At 45.4% G+C, this 15,556-nt stretch overlaps 1 protein-coding gene across 1 annotated transcript in view; it reads left to right on the plus strand.

Moving 5' to 3' along the window:
- Positions 1-15,556, plus strand: part of LOC119647891 (angiotensin-converting enzyme-like protein Ace3) — a 120,393-nt gene that overhangs the window by 102,144 nt on the left and 2,693 nt on the right. The window contains exons 2-8 of the mRNA XM_038049194.1: positions 673-955; positions 1,026-1,199; positions 1,257-1,588; positions 1,687-1,881; positions 6,938-7,047; positions 7,106-7,251; positions 7,306-8,046. Coding sequence (XP_037905122.1) covers positions 673-955; positions 1,026-1,199; positions 1,257-1,588; positions 1,687-1,881; positions 6,938-7,047; positions 7,106-7,251; positions 7,306-8,046 — 1,981 coding nt within the window. The remainder of the gene's footprint in view (positions 1-672; positions 956-1,025; positions 1,200-1,256; positions 1,589-1,686; positions 1,882-6,937; positions 7,048-7,105; positions 7,252-7,305; positions 8,047-15,556) is intronic.

Below are 15,556 nucleotides of genomic sequence, written 5' to 3' on the forward strand. Positions count from 1 at the left end.
GTAAGTGCTGCGCAGTGCTGATGCTGGATGTCAAGAATGCCTCTAATTAGGCCAACCGAAGTTAGATTAAGGGCACCCTGGCTAAACTGAGTGTCCCTGGAATCTTACCTCTCGGAGAGACTTCTTTGGTGCGATACGGAAGACGGGCTGAAGAAATATGTATGTTATGGCAGCAAGCAATATTATGACCGTTTAGTGGGGAGCGTGAGCGGAACATCTAATCCGTATGGGCGAGGATGATTCAGTGCGGAAGGCTCCCTATCTATGGTAGAAAAAGAAGGTTTATTTTTAGATGGAGCGATAGTGTAGAGAATACAGACAGCCGCTAGGGATATCGAATCGGTTGGCCCCGGTACAAAATTGGGATGTTTTGACCGAATACCATACTTCAGCTCCCTCGCAGAGTTGCCTACGAAAAAGAAACGCTCGGGTACTCTTCCCATCTACTAGCTAAGCCGTACCGATGTTCTTTTCTGATTAAATCTAGAACTCCTCATCCGTCTTCTCATGTCCTAGTTAGAAAGCGGATGTTTAAAACTTTATTATGAACGGGATTATGTTTAACGTTTATTATCCTAACAGCTAACAAGACACAAATGCAAGGAGAAACATATTATAAATTAAGACGCTCAGTATAATAAGTACCCATTAATTTGAGGCTTTCTCTTTCAGATCTCGAAACCCGTCCACATGAAACGATTGACGAATGGTTCGATCAGGTAAACTTGCAGTACTTGCAGTTGAATCGTTACTCCGCTTATTACATGTGGGAGCTGAGTACGAATCCAACAACAAAGATAAATGATGAAGCTTCCTTATTCGGCGGAATACGATCACGGTGGATAACTCGTAGATGTAATGAAGCCACATCAATGATACCGGACATGACAAGGATCCAAAAAAGGATGGTGAAAATTTTGTGCCGCGGACCAAAGTATACGAACTATCAAGGAAGGTATCTGGAGAAAGTGTTGAATCTTGAAAATTATATCTTGGAAATTGTTAATATGATTTCGTCTCCACAGTGAGTTATCAGAAATTTTGGGTCGAATAGAAGCGATCTACACTGAAGCAGAAATATGCCTACCTAAGACCTTCGATATCTGCGTAAATTACAATCGCATTTGGGACTACACTTACGTACGAAACCCTTCGAGGGAATTCATACCCTTAAACATGTCAGCGATTGTTAAGGATCGGTAAGACCAGCTTCAGGCTGTTGTGATGCCACAACTATCCTTAATTAAAATTTCTAGCCTTGAAGATGCCAATCCCCTGCACTTCTTCGATGGAAAGATATCACACGACTACTATGTCTTCCGTGGAGTTTCAGATGGTCAAATCGATGATGAGGACATAACAGATTACAAAATTCGGCGGTCCCAGATGCTCTGTATGGGGATCGAACCAGAATTGGAGAACTTAATGACAGGAAACTTCGTAGCTCTTCAACGTCCGGATTGCGCCCTGCCTCCTGACATAATTTTCAGGTGGGCTTGGGAAGCATGGCGACTAGCAGTTGGACCGGAGATTGCAAAATATTACCCAAGTGCTGTGTACATAATGAATCTAGGAGCTAATAATAATGGTATGTTGATACGAGAGTATATGAAGGAGTTAATAGCGCACCAATCCTAAACCTAATCCTAATCCTATCTTCAATTATCCTATAACGTTTCTCTTCAGGGTATAGCGACATTGGCGAGGCATGGAGGGATGAACTGGAAATGGGAGATCTACGGGATACAGTTGACAAATTGTGGAGCGAGTTGAAACCATATTACGAAATAGTTCACGCCGTGTTTAGAAATGCTCTTTGGATTAAATATGAAGATAACGATGAAGTCACCAGGGATGGCCCGCTGCCCGCACATCTTATGGGTAAGAAACAAATACATTGTTAGCAAAATCACAGGTATGCTATTTTGCCTGTCTGCTTGTCCATTTTCCTACCCACCGCCGGGAATGCTTCAATTAATATAGACCTTTGCATTGTTACATGAGGTAGACGATATTACAAAGAACTCAGAACTGGGAACGCCTGGCGCTCTGTGTGTACCATCTTTTAGGCTCTTCATGATCCTAGTATTGCTGAACAAGTTCTTAATTCTACTTCGGACGATTAAACTACATCCAATGTTGGGCTTTCGACCCGTGAGATATCAAATATGAATCACACTTACTTCTGAAGGTGGTGGCTACACACGATCGATTTTGAGTTTCAACCCTCGCCAGGGCTCTTTAAAAAAGTTTAGTCTCTAAAAAGTACCTTCCAATTGCTAGCAGTACGATCCTCATCTTTTCCGTTTCTGAATTTGAATTAATCTAGTAACCCTGACAGACTAAACTTTCTAGCATTTCTAGAATTAACGATAAGTGCTAGTCCACTTCCCTGATGCTATCGTCGAAAGGGAGATATATCAATCGCTATCCATTCTCTGTCTTTTCCAGATAACGGTACGTATGTGTGCGTTAGCTCCATGAAACTTATGTGCATTTCATCTAAAACAGGAGCTTCATCCAACATAAATGAAGAGTACATTTCTCCCGACCTGGTGAGGTCCAAGATCAAAAGTAAATACGAACTCCAACCTTCCTCAATCCTTAAGAAAAAAAATCCCCACTGAGTAGCTTCGGGGACATTGTATCTGAAAGTACTTTGGAACTAGGTAACCAATAAAGTAACCAAAGCCCTCGATGCTCTATCGGACACAAGGCGAAATAAAATGCCATTTCAATCCACAAAAATGTACAAATTGCTAAAGAAAAACAGAATCCAAAAATTCGGAAAATGTGTTGTGTATATTTTCTGATGTGAGGCTACTGTCGTTGTACGTTTCGCCATTTGTAACTACCCTGGAGTTGCGCATTGTACATCAACCATACCTACGCATCATCGTTGCCGGTTTGCCGAAATATGCCTCAGCTTTCTCCAGGCCTTCCCGAGAAGCTGAAACTCTTCCTCCATTATTATGCAACACTCTGCGATAGTGTATTTTATTGAATGGTTGATAGTGCTTATCAACACATTATCAATCCGAACCTTCTTGCCTTATTTTTCGAATCCGAAGCCATTTTGCCATGGTTCAAGACTCTTGGAGAAAGCAAACAGATGTTATCAGCGTAGTGGAGGTGTTTTTGACAAGCTCAAGTCGTTTATTAAACCCCTTCATGTCCTCTAGCCAAAGCACCATGAAGAACAACACCGTAAAAAGAATAAGTATCGGTAATAAGGTGCAATCTTGTCAAACCAAAAAGACCTCACCGAATACCAGTCGATTGTTAAGGAAATTAGTAACAAACGCTTGACAAAAGGCGGAACCAACCGCCTTCAAACGGAACCAATCTGAGTCGGTCGGTCGAACAAGAGAATGAAAGGGGCAGAGTTTTCAAGAGTTCGGAAGCAAAGCAGCCTCTGCAGGCACACACTGCAAAACCCTTCACTGATGTCGCCAGGAGTCTCCTACGGATTGCGGGAGCTACCATACCGCTAGCGACTACTAACACCGGAGATATCGACTGGTATTGAGGGCAGTCTGACGGAGCTGACCACCGAGCATCTCCTAAACAAGAAGGAGGAACTGGAGGTCCATGGTTACCACTTAATAGCATTCGAGGAATAGTTCTCCGAAGAAATTCTCAGTTCTTGCGCTGATAATATCAACTATCCCTGGGTATGAGACTCGAAATTATTCTATACTTCGAGATTCCCAAAAACACTATTGCTCGTATCTGGTTGCCAAAGATCTGCATAGATAAGAATAAGCTCTTCCAATCCCTGGGCCACCAAACCCCCGAGGTTCTCGTAGAAAACTAGAGGGTAAATAGTGAGGAGGAAAACCATGTGATCAGCCAACAGCACTCGGAATGCGTGTCAGCCAACTTGCTTGTCTTCCTTCTGTAGGAAGATTGTTGCAGGAACCCTAGATCGAAGGAAGCCGAATCAACTAATCACCAAATGTTACAATTTAGACAAGAGACGCTGATTGGGACAGGCGCAGAGCATTTATCCTCGTCAAGAAGAACCTGCACGCCTTTCCCTCTCCAGACCTAAATTCCAGCGACCTACCGTGGTAAAACTAGAACAAGCAAAAGCGGAGAACGTAATCTATATATTCCGCTGACTTACCCAGGACACAACCGATAAGCTCCTTCAGAAGAACTACAACACTTACTACTGCAGCGAGCAACACAAACCTATCAGTGTGTAACAGGGGCAGTACAGAGATCCTTGATATCACCCTACTGTCTGACAATGGCACGTTCAGGGTGGAAAACTAGACCTTTCAAAGAGCTCAGGAAATTCGACTGGAGGAAGATTTTTCAAAATATCAAAAAAAGATTCTTTGGTGCTCCCAATGATGACATTGGCACGAAAGATAAACTAGAGTCAAAGGTCTAATTTGTGGAGAAAGCACTCGAAATCACCACCGTGGTGGAACGAAGACTTGTTCAATCTCAAGAAGCTGACCAGCGAGATCTCCAGCATAAACATATAACGAAGACTTGTTCAATCTCAAGAAGCTAACCAGCAAGATCTCCAGCATAAACATATAACAAGGGCTGCCTGAAGAAGCATAAGTTGGCCATCAGGACCGCCAGGAAGCGATCCTGATTGGTTATTGTCAGGATATCGAAAAAATCAACGATTTTACGAAACTGAAGAAGGAAGATAGGAGCCCATCCCTTAAGATACTGTTCCAAACCCACTCCACCACCAACCCGCCACCCCCCTCCCCCGCCCCGAGCGACGAACACTGCACTTGCAAGTTATGCAGCCCTGTTGCAATTGCCGAAGATATAACCAGCTGTGCTATAAATAACTTTCTACATTTGAATCGCCGGATAAAAATGGCATAATGCCAGTCATACTCCAAAAACAGCAAGAAGGAGCTTAAGGACGAACTTAAAGCGATTACCCTTCTTCAAATTTCTGTTACATACCTACCGACCTAAAAGCCAAATCAAAAGAGTTTTCGAGGTTGCCGTCGCACTACACCTTAGCTGCCTCCCTGGATATAAAGAGAGCATTCAACAACGTGAGTACCAAGGCCACAAGGAGGCTCCAACCAAAATATGACTTGAGGAGTGTCTTATGTAATGGATAGTATCCATGCCAAGGACCAGGATAATCCAATCTGATCTGGGAGGTAGTCGCTTGATCAAAACTGTGGGTAGCAGGACGCTCCCAAATAGCGTTACCTCTTCGGTGCTCTGGTTGATAGTGCAAGAGTAGAATGCAATTGGTGTCAGGGATGTTTCCTTCCGGTATGAGTAAAATTATCGAGGGCGCGTTAAAAAGCTCGTAATCATCAGGACAATATTCACGGGCGAGCACAACGCTGAGCATGTTGCCTCTTACAGTGTACCGATACGACCTTGAATGAAATGCTCTATCACCGTTCAAGGCACAGATCAATTGGATTGTCGCGCCAACGATTATTATTAAAATCGAACCGATGATATTTACAAATAAGGCAAGAGTGCCCAAGTCCACCTCCCGCGCCTAAATGGATTAGCATAATAAAAGTACAGCACCTGGACCCTACGTTAAATTACTAACTGTTCATAGAACTGAAGGTTAAGAAGACTACGCCGGCAAGAAAATCTTCAGAAGGAAATGAAGTCTCCGGTCGAGAATGGTTCTTTAAATGTACAAATCCGGAGTTCGTCTCATCCTGACATGCAGTTCTCTTGTTGGTGGTCAGCGCTAGCCAATAATTACAATAGTACCAAGTTTACTAAGATCCAAGGAACTTTAGGTGCAGGTGCTACTAGGGCTCTGCTGTCCTATCTGACAAATTACCTTAATCTGCTCATAAACATCTTCTGTCTGGATTTTCGATATAACCGCCCGAATGCAACACTGCCCTGTAATCCACAGTTGGTGCCTCCATAATGGAGTCAAGGTGAACGCTGGGAAGACTGGACCAGTTATGTTCACTAGGAACGTCAAGTGGGGCAGCTACACGCAACAGCAAATATCGAGCCAGTTGGTGTGTATCTGAAGACATACTGCTGAAACTTGGCCGACTGAACGAAGCATTTCTGATGTGGGTGTCAGGGCACCCAATCATCGCTGATAATCAAGAAGCTGACAGACAGGCTCCTAAGGCTCTGAATCCACAATGGGGGGGGGGGCAGAACCAGCTTTTGGCATCCGGTCATTCATTGTCAAGTCTACTCTGAAGGGAAAATTGCAAGGATTCACACAACTGAATGGAGAAATTTGAAATTTACCGGCAGGTGAAAATCTTTCTGAGGGACCCCGGAGAAGCTAGAGTTGCATTTTTGTTGTCCCTTAATAAGTGAGTCACGAAACTCCAGAAGCTTTTAACGAGACACTGCCCCTTAAACCACGATAGGGAAAATTGGAGTGGTGGTCTCGGCCATATGAAGCCAATGCGAGGAAAAAGAAGAGACTGCCCTGTAGTTCGTATGGAGCTGCCTGGCCTCCTCAGCCGAAGATACCTTGGTAAGATTTTCTTCAACGAAGAGTCTGCGCATTCTCTGTCTTTGGATTCGCGAAAGCCTCCGAACGCTGTCGACAAGAGGTCGATGAATAGGCGATCTCCGAGGATAGTTCCATAGGTATATGGTCTTATCAATTTCGCCGGGATACCGAATTCTCTCATTTCCGTGAACAGTTTTACTATGGCTATGCTATCATAGGCGGCTTTAAAGTCAATGAAAAGATGGTGCAACTGATGTCCTTATTCCAAAAGTTTTTCCATCGTTTGTCGCAGAGAGAAAATGTGATTTGTTGCTGATTTGCCTGGGGTGAAGCCTCTTTGGTATGGGCCAATCGTGTTTTGGGCGTATAGGGCTATCCGGCCTAGCAAGTTAGCGGAGTCCGAATTTCTACGTTCATTTTGCTGAAGAAATTCTTATTCAAGAAATCAACCAACTACTTACTAGCAAAAATTACACATTGTAGGAAACATGTGGTCACAGGATTGGTCAGCATATCAGAAACTACTAGTTCCATTATCCGATTTTGATCTGGATGACAACTTAAGGAAAACGAACTGGACCAGCAAGGATATGGTATTTGAAATTTGAATTTGCTGTAACTAATTTATGTAAACATTGAACTTCTTTGCAGACAAAAAGAGCTGATGACTTCTATTCTTCCATGGGATTGAACCCTATGCCGGAGAAATTTTGGAAGTTCTCTCAATTTGATAAATCATCCAATACGACAAAATGTCACGGGAGTGCAGCCAACATGTTCAATGGAGATGATTATCGGTAAGTTCTTACCAATTGGTCTTAGAAATGGAATCAAAACTCCTTGCATTTCAGAATGATAGTTTGTGCTGAACGAACGTTTGACGACTTCTACACTATAATCCATGAAATGGGTCATCTTCAGTACTACATGCATTCCAATGCCCACCAACCAGCGCTGTTTCAAGATGCACCTAACTCAGCACTAAGCGAATCAATAGGCGACGCAATCTTCCTCGCAATGATGACACCATCACACTTGAATCGTCTAGGACTTCTTCCAGATAAGCATCTGTTTGCCGACAATCAAAAAAATTTCGATCAACGAGAAATGAGATTAGTCCATGAACCTGAATATAAGTCAGATTTCGTTAAAATACCAACAAAGCGAAATATCCTTGAAGATTTTGTGGCGGATCCAAGCGAAGTGGACAAAACTAAAGAGAATAGTGCAGAGTCCTACCCTGGAAACTCGCTGGAAGAGAATGTTTATGGAAACTTCGGATTACAAAATGATGACATAGTTGATCCCGATGGAAATCCGGGAGTGGCTAAGCAAGTGATAAATGTTTTTGACTTAACTTTACTATTGAAAGTGGCACTATCCAAAATCCCGCAAATTCCATTTGAGTACATTCTGGACGTGTTTCGATGGAGTCTATTTGATGGCAGTGTATCGTTTCGGAAAGCCAATACATTTTTCTGGAAACTAATTTTAGAGGAGCAAGGAATAAAACCGCCTAATTGGGAGAACAGATCGAAACTTTTTGATGCCGCTGCGAAATTCCATATCGCTGATAATACGCCATATGTAAGGTAAAGTACTTTAACAGTCGAAGTCAAACGCAAAGGATTTCACTTCCATTCATATAAATTTGTCCCACCTTCGCCCTAAATAGTCAAAATACTCTCTCTCTACAAACTCTCTAAACATCTTGTCATTTTAGAAAGCTGTCAAACAGTTTATTTAATCATGTTGCGATGAGAGTCGGCTAGTTCATCACCTTCGCACCAACACGGTCACAAACCAAACTCCCCTGACAGGTTTGCTAGTCGTGAATACCAACTGCACCAAATAATAGTTTGTATCAGACGACATGTGCTCGAACTATCAATAATGCTAGCAATTCGACGAAATGAGGGCCAGGGTTCATGACTCACAAAAATTATCCCCCTCCCTCCCCCGGGACAAAGAGACTTTCTCACGTGGCTTGACTCAATAGCTAAACATCTAAGCCCACCCGGGGTAAGCTACTCTAGTAAAGACGTCAAGTTTCAAGGTGGGTTGATACCACCGAAAATTTCATTTCCAAAGGAGATAAACTACCTAGCGGCCGAACAACGGAGGAGACAAAATAAAAAAAGCTAAGGCGCAACCAGTGGGCACGACTGGCAAACCTGTTAGGGGAGTTTGATTGGTTGATAGCCTTCGTGACCGTGTTGGTGTCAATATAATGCAACAACCGACTCTCATCGTAACAATCACGGAAGCACTATTTACAGAAAATAGTCCCAAGCCCTGTTGGAAAAAAAGAAGAGGAGACGAGAGACATCTGGGCGCTCCAGAGAATTGATGGGGTAGATTGTCTCGGCTACATTAACGCTAGCTAGAATAACTAGCCTATCTTTAATCATACGAAATCCATGTTAATCTTTCACCCATCTAACCGCTTGCGGTTTGTCATACTTAGCTATAACGCCCTTTCAAGATCTGACGACCGATCAGACCTGACGAGAGAGGGGAAGTGAAAACGGCGAAACTGATCCACTAGACATTCATAACTATGGAACTTGCTTGATCTCTATGAAAAATGGCGACCATGTTCCATGCGGAGCCATATGCTTTTTTAGGGGCAGTAGAAGAATCTTTCTGACAAAAATTTGAATCTCTGCCAACATATGAAGCCAGTTGGCGCGGGGTTGCATTCTTCATGGCACTCGAACATCGCTGGCAACAAAGAAACTGGCCTACCCACTCCTCAAGGACCTGGTTCATGATGGTAGGATCAGAGTCAGCAATTAACATGAGACCATTTCTGTTAAGTCTGCTCAGAAGGGTAAAATTACAAGCATTCATGGATCCCTGTGAGCTGGTAATACAGAATAAACTCAAAGTCTTTCGTGCTGATCGTAAGAGGCGACTAAAAGGGATAGAAATTTGTGGGCTAGAAACCTGTAAATGTTGCAACTTTATTGCTGCCGAAACGTCAACAACGCCTAGAATAGGAGCTGACCTCACGACCTTGATCTTAGGCTATCGAAAGCGGACAACGATTGGTTTCTGGAATGTACACAGAACACTGCTACGAGAATGTTCGCTTTCTCCAACATTCTAGGCCTATGCGAAGTAAGATGGTGGAATTCTGGAGAGTACCCCTCTTCTTCTTATGGCAATGTGCTTTTGTACTCTAAAAAGCGACGTGGTAGCAGTTGCGAATCCGCTGTCGGGATGTTTCTAAAAGCTACCGCAAGATAGCTGACCAGGACCAGGGAGGTGATTTCTGGCAGCATGCTAACTCCAAGATTTCGGTCCAGGTTAAGGAGCATTACAATTGTGCAATACTACGCGCCAACGGAGATTTCCGATATAGTGAGGAAGGATACTTTCTACAAGCAATTAAATGCAGTTCAGGAAAGACTTCCTAAAGGTAGAATTGTGATCGTGATCATTGATGTAAATGCCAAGGTGGGATCTGACAACACTTTACTCGATCATGTGATGGGGAAATACGGTCTTCACAGCCGTATTATTATTCTGTTAAGGGAAAGTCGCACCGCGTCCTTGAAGAACTATTGTGCCCCTTTTACTGGTTATAGTGTACCTGTTGATCATAGTATCTCAAGCAGGCCTGTAACCGTTAGGAACTTTAGTATGTTCCCCACTTCCAGAAGTTTCAGCTTTGCATCTGGTATTAAGGGTTCTCCCAGATGTATCGACCTACTTTGCACAAGTGCCGGACACTGTCCCAGGACGTGCATAGAGGTTTCGTCCTCCTCCTCACAGAACCTGCAGGCAGTGTCCGCAGATATCCCTAGCTTCCCTAGGTGATAGTTCAGCCGACAATGACCAGTGAGAATTCCCACTATGATTCGGAGGTTCTTTTTGGTGAGGTTTAAGCAATCCTTTGTGCGCATGGGTTCGTATCCCCCAATAAGCACCCTGGACTGCTCCATCCCTGGTAGGCCCGCCAAAAAAAGTTCCCTCAACCGTTTCTCTTCGTTTCTTAGATTCATAGCCATGAAACCGTTTCCGATTCCACAGAAGGGTTCTGGCCCGTGTAAAGGCATCCCTGCTCCCTTCTTGGCTAGTTCATCCGCTGCCTCATTGCCTTCCAACCTAGCATGGCCTGGAACCCAAAGTATCCAGACCTTGTTGGACGAGCCGAATGTATTCAGTCTCTCAAGGCATTCCCATACCAGTTTAGAGTTCACCTGGTTGGACCTAAGTGCCTTGATCGCTGCTTGGCTATCGGTGAGAATAGCTATGTTCTGCCCCCTGTAGTTCCTTTGCAGATTAAAGGAGGCACATTTGTCTATGGCGTGAATTTCCGCCTGGAATATGCTAGTGTACCTGCCCATTGGCTCAAAGTACATTTTCCTTGGACCAATGACACCGGCACCCGCTCCCTCTGCTGTGAGGGATCCGTCAGTGTACCAAGTAATCAGTTGCTGGTTTAAGCCGTATGTCGCAGCCACGCTCTCCCAGTTTGCCTTGTTACTCCAACGTGTTTCAAACTTCTTATCGAAGTGAAACCTCGTTGTCATGTTGTCCCTCGGTATCAGTAATTCGAGATACCGCCTAGAAAGGATATCAATCTTCCTTCGATTTAGGCAGCTCCCCGCCTCACTCATACTACCGGCCATCCTGAATATTGATCTCCTTGCCTGCATCTGTATGTGCAGATGGAGAGGGGTTAATTCCCGAAGGACCTCCAGGGATGCCGTTGGGCATGTCTTCATTGCCCCACTGATACACACGCAAGCCAGCCTTTGGAGCTTATGTAATTCCCTGGCTTGTGTGCTGAGTTGGGTTTTTTCTGCCCAGATTACCGCTCCATAGGTAATCATTGGTCCCATTTTTTTCCTGCTATGGATCTGCAAGTCGTCAGAGCCCTCGTGGCTTTTCGACAAGTGTTTCCGACATGTGTCTTCCAGAGTAATTTTTGGTCTAGCGTGATTCCCAAATATTTGACCTCTGTTTCTCGTTTCACCTCCATATCATGTAATGTTATGGCTTTCAGGTGATCCAGCTTACGCCTCCTAGTGAATGGTACTATGGTGGTTTTGGTTGGGTTGATCCGCAGTCCCACCTTCCTGCACCAGGCACTAGTAACCCTTAATCCAGTTTGGATTCTATCACATAGGGTATCTTCATATTTGCCCCTACAGATTAGAACAATGTCGTCCGCGTAGCCCTAGACTTGTATTCCAGTATTAGTTAACACGTCCAGGAGTTCATCCACTACCATGCTCCACATCAGCGGCGATAGTACTCCACCCTGTGGACAGCCTTGAGTGGTGTTCATAATAATAGAATTTGTACCTGTTTGTACCTCTATTTGTCTGCTTTCTAGCATTTTGCCCATCCAGAGTGCCAGAGTGTTTCCCACTCCTTTGAAGCTCAGAGCATCCTGTATCTCTGTGTGCGATGTATTGTCGAATGCTCCTTCGATATCCAAAAACGCGCACAGTGCAATTTCTTTTGTTTCTATGGCGTCCCGTAGTACCTCTGTCAGCTGATACAGAGCAGTTTCAGTTGACCTTCCTGCCCGGTAAGCGTGTTGATAGTGATGTAGGGGATTACTCTTTAGAACGTTAGTTCTAATATAGTTGTCTATGACCTTCTCCACCGTTTTGAGTACGAACGATGTTAGGCAGATTGGTCTGAAAGATTTAGGGTGAAAAGGATCCTTTTTACCCGCCTTCGGAATAAAGACCACTTTTGCCCGTCTCCATGCCCTTGGTATGTAACCCAGTGCTATGCTCCCCCTTACCACCCTCAGAAGAGACTCTAAGATAATTCCTAGGCCTCTCTGGATAAGTGCTGGGAAAATGCCATCTGCTCCGGGAGATTTCATTGGTTGAAAAGTTCCCACTGCCCATCTTAGCCTAGCTTCTGAGCATACCTCTGTTGCTAGTTTCCAGCTCTCTTTCCTTCCCCTTTTATTCGTTGTTGGGGTGTCAGGCAGATTATTGTCGCCTGCCGCCGAAGGGTAGGACCCCGGGAAATGAGTTCTGAGAAGCAGGTGTACCCTGTCCTCCTCATTCTCGGTGAATGTCCCATCTTCCTTTTTCAAGCAGACAGAGGATATTCCCCCGTCTTTGGCTACAGCCTTGTACAGCCTGGTTGCTTCTGTGATCTGTTCAATCCCTTCACAGAATTCCCTAAAGTTGTTTCGTTTCGCTTCCCTGATGGCGTTGCTATACGCAGTCAGTGCATTTTTATACCTCCGCCAGTCCCCGGTTCGTTTTGCCCGGTTAAAGAGTTTTCGTACCTCCGTTCTCATTCTGGCTAAGTTCCTGTTCCACCATGGTACATCCCTTGATGACTTGACTGTCTTGGCCGGACAGCTGGCCTCATATGCGTCAATGACGATTGTGTTGAGGACTTCCACCACCGTTTCTAATTCCAATTCGCTCCTGATGTCACCGCCCCCTTGAAGGTGGGCAATGTTGTTGCTCAGGTGCGTTGTGTAGGATTCCCAATCCGTTCTCTTGGGATTCCTTATTATTCTTTTTATTTCGGAGTTACCCTCAATGTCGAATCTGATTATCCTGTGATCAGACATTGAGGGTTCATCCGACACCCTCCAATTCCTGACCATCCCGTTCATTAGGGTATTTCCTAGAGTTATATCTAGTACCTCTTGTCTGGTGCTGGTCACAAATGTTGGAGTGTTCCCTACGTTGTATATTTCTAACTTATTACTAAGAATAAATTCGAGAAGGTACTCACCTCTACGATTAGTGTCACTGCTTCCCCACACTACGTGGTGGGCGTTGGCATCGCAGCCGAGAAGAAGTGGTAACGCCCTCTCCTCGCAATACTCCGTCAGCTTTGCGACTTGTTCCGGTGGAGCCCGGCTCTCGTCTCCTGGGAAGTATCCCGATGCTACAACTACCTCTTGAGTGCTCCTCCCGGCTTCCAATGAGACTTGGATAGTCACAAGGTCCCCGGTTAAGAACTCTGAAAGACATATGTATTTTAAATTACGTTTGAGAATTATGCAAGCTCTTGGTTTTTCACAAGAGGAGTCCCAAATTACCTGCATGTCTCCTTCTTGCAGACCGCGAATCTGCCCCCGGTACACCCAGGGCTCCTGAGCCAGCACTATTCCAATGTTCTCCTTGGAATTTGCCCTTGCAATCACTGCAGATGCAGCTCTCGCATGGTGGAGGTTTATCTGGGCTATCCTAGTGCTGGCCATTGGCTCCGTTATTGTTTGGAGCTCTTCTCCACTGTCGGAGTATCACCCTCCTCCTCCGACATGGCGCTTTCCTGCGCGTCGCTGTCCACCCCGAGCCCTAGGAGTCCTAGGTCTAGGTCGTCCAGCTTCTGCTCTTCACTGGGCAGCAGGTTTATCCCGTTCTTTCCGCCTCTATGGCTTCCGCGACTTCTTCAGGGATCTCGGTAAGTTTTCCACCCGATGCCTCCTCCGAGGTCCCTTTCCTTGGCTTTTCCTTGTGCACATGCACGGGTATGTTGCCAAATCGGTAGTTGATATGACAACTCCGACGTTTAATTGCCTCTAGGGATCGGTCATCTACCCCGATCGTGAGGAGAAGACTCTCCATAGTCGAGTATGGAGATCTTCGTTCTGAGCAATTAGGAGTCTCATAAGGTCTTCTGTTACTATTGCCGCAGCCTTTGGGAGAAAAACTGTCACCATGTGGGCTCCTGGTATATCATCTCCAGCACATGTTGACAGTTCCACCCCTTCCCAGCCTGGCAATCTAGGAATTATGGTTCTAACCCATTCTGCGGTACCTTCCGTCGCGCAGTCCACCAGTATAAGGCCTGGTCGAAAGCGTATCCCGGTGAACACCAGTTTCGACGTCCAACCCTTGATCATCTGCTTGACGACAAGTTCCTCAATGATTTCCTGTTCCTCCCGAGATAGTATTTGCTCGGGACACCTTTTTGGCAGTATGGCCAGTCGAATGCCCTTGACCGCACTAGCATAGCTAATGCCGGGCTTCCTGGGTCCTGCCTTCACTCCTGACACGCCCGGGTTTTCTCCTCCCGTGGGTTCAGGTCTGGGTTTTTTGGGAGCATTCCCTTCATGCGGGCTGATCTCTGCTGCTCCCCGCTTTCTCGGCTCCGGTAGAGATGGCTTAGGTCTGTCCTGAGCCTTCTTAAGGGCCTCTTCTGGTTTCAGGCCTTCCTTCAGATAGCGCAGGTACCATTTAACCCCGGTGCCACTGAGACCTGTCTCCTTCCTAACGTCTGTTATATTTATCTCAGACGTGCTTTTGCTGGTCCCTGCTCTTTGAGCAGTGGTGTTCGTTGGCTGTAGTCCACGCAGTATACCAATGCTCACCTTGGATCCACTGCTTGACGTCCCAACTTCTCCCTTCTTGGGTGTAGTCACCTGGCTTTCAGTAATTCGGAGACGTGCCTCCGCCTGATTAACCAGTTTTGGTGCGGTACGGGGCCCCGCTTTTTTGGTTTTTGTTTTCTTTTCTAGTTTTGTACTCATTTGATTCCCACGAGTATGGGGGTTAAGAGGTCCGCCGTGTCATAGCCCCCCGTAGCACGGTAAGATCTAACTTACTCACTGAGGCGACCAGGTATCAGTGAGGCTCCGTTCGAATACAGTCAGTTACCCCCGACTGCAAACTATCCAATGGGCACGGTTCGCATGACACCCTGGATTGGGGGAGGTGTTTTTCGATTCCCCAGTCTAGATCCGTAGCGTTTTGTTAATAGTAGGGTCACCTCGTACAGGGTGTGGCTATCACCACTCGCTAACGGTCTTGGTAGACGAGAGGCTTGGCCCCTGAAAAGGCACACACCGTCCCAGAGGAGAGACAACTCATCCTTAGAGAAAGATAGGTTGGCCTCAGGGAGCTATGTTCCGCATCAGTCTATCCTGCAGTGCACTGCTTGACCCCTTCACAGCCGTAACGATAATTGTAAAAGATTCATGGATTTCCACAACCTCTTGCGCCTCGTCATTAGTGGCACATTGTTCGAGCACAGAGCCTGCCATAAGGTCAGTTGGGTTTCAATTGACCGACATCGTACGTGTAATCAGATCAACCACTTCGCGATCTGTAGTCAATTTAGGAGTTGTCTCCTGGATGTATGTAACAACAAAAGTGC

This window comes from Hermetia illucens, chromosome 1 (assembly GCF_905115235.1).
Source record: "Hermetia illucens chromosome 1, iHerIll2.2.curated.20191125, whole genome shotgun sequence".
In the NCBI taxonomy this organism is placed as follows: domain Eukaryota; kingdom Metazoa; phylum Arthropoda; class Insecta; order Diptera; family Stratiomyidae; genus Hermetia; species Hermetia illucens.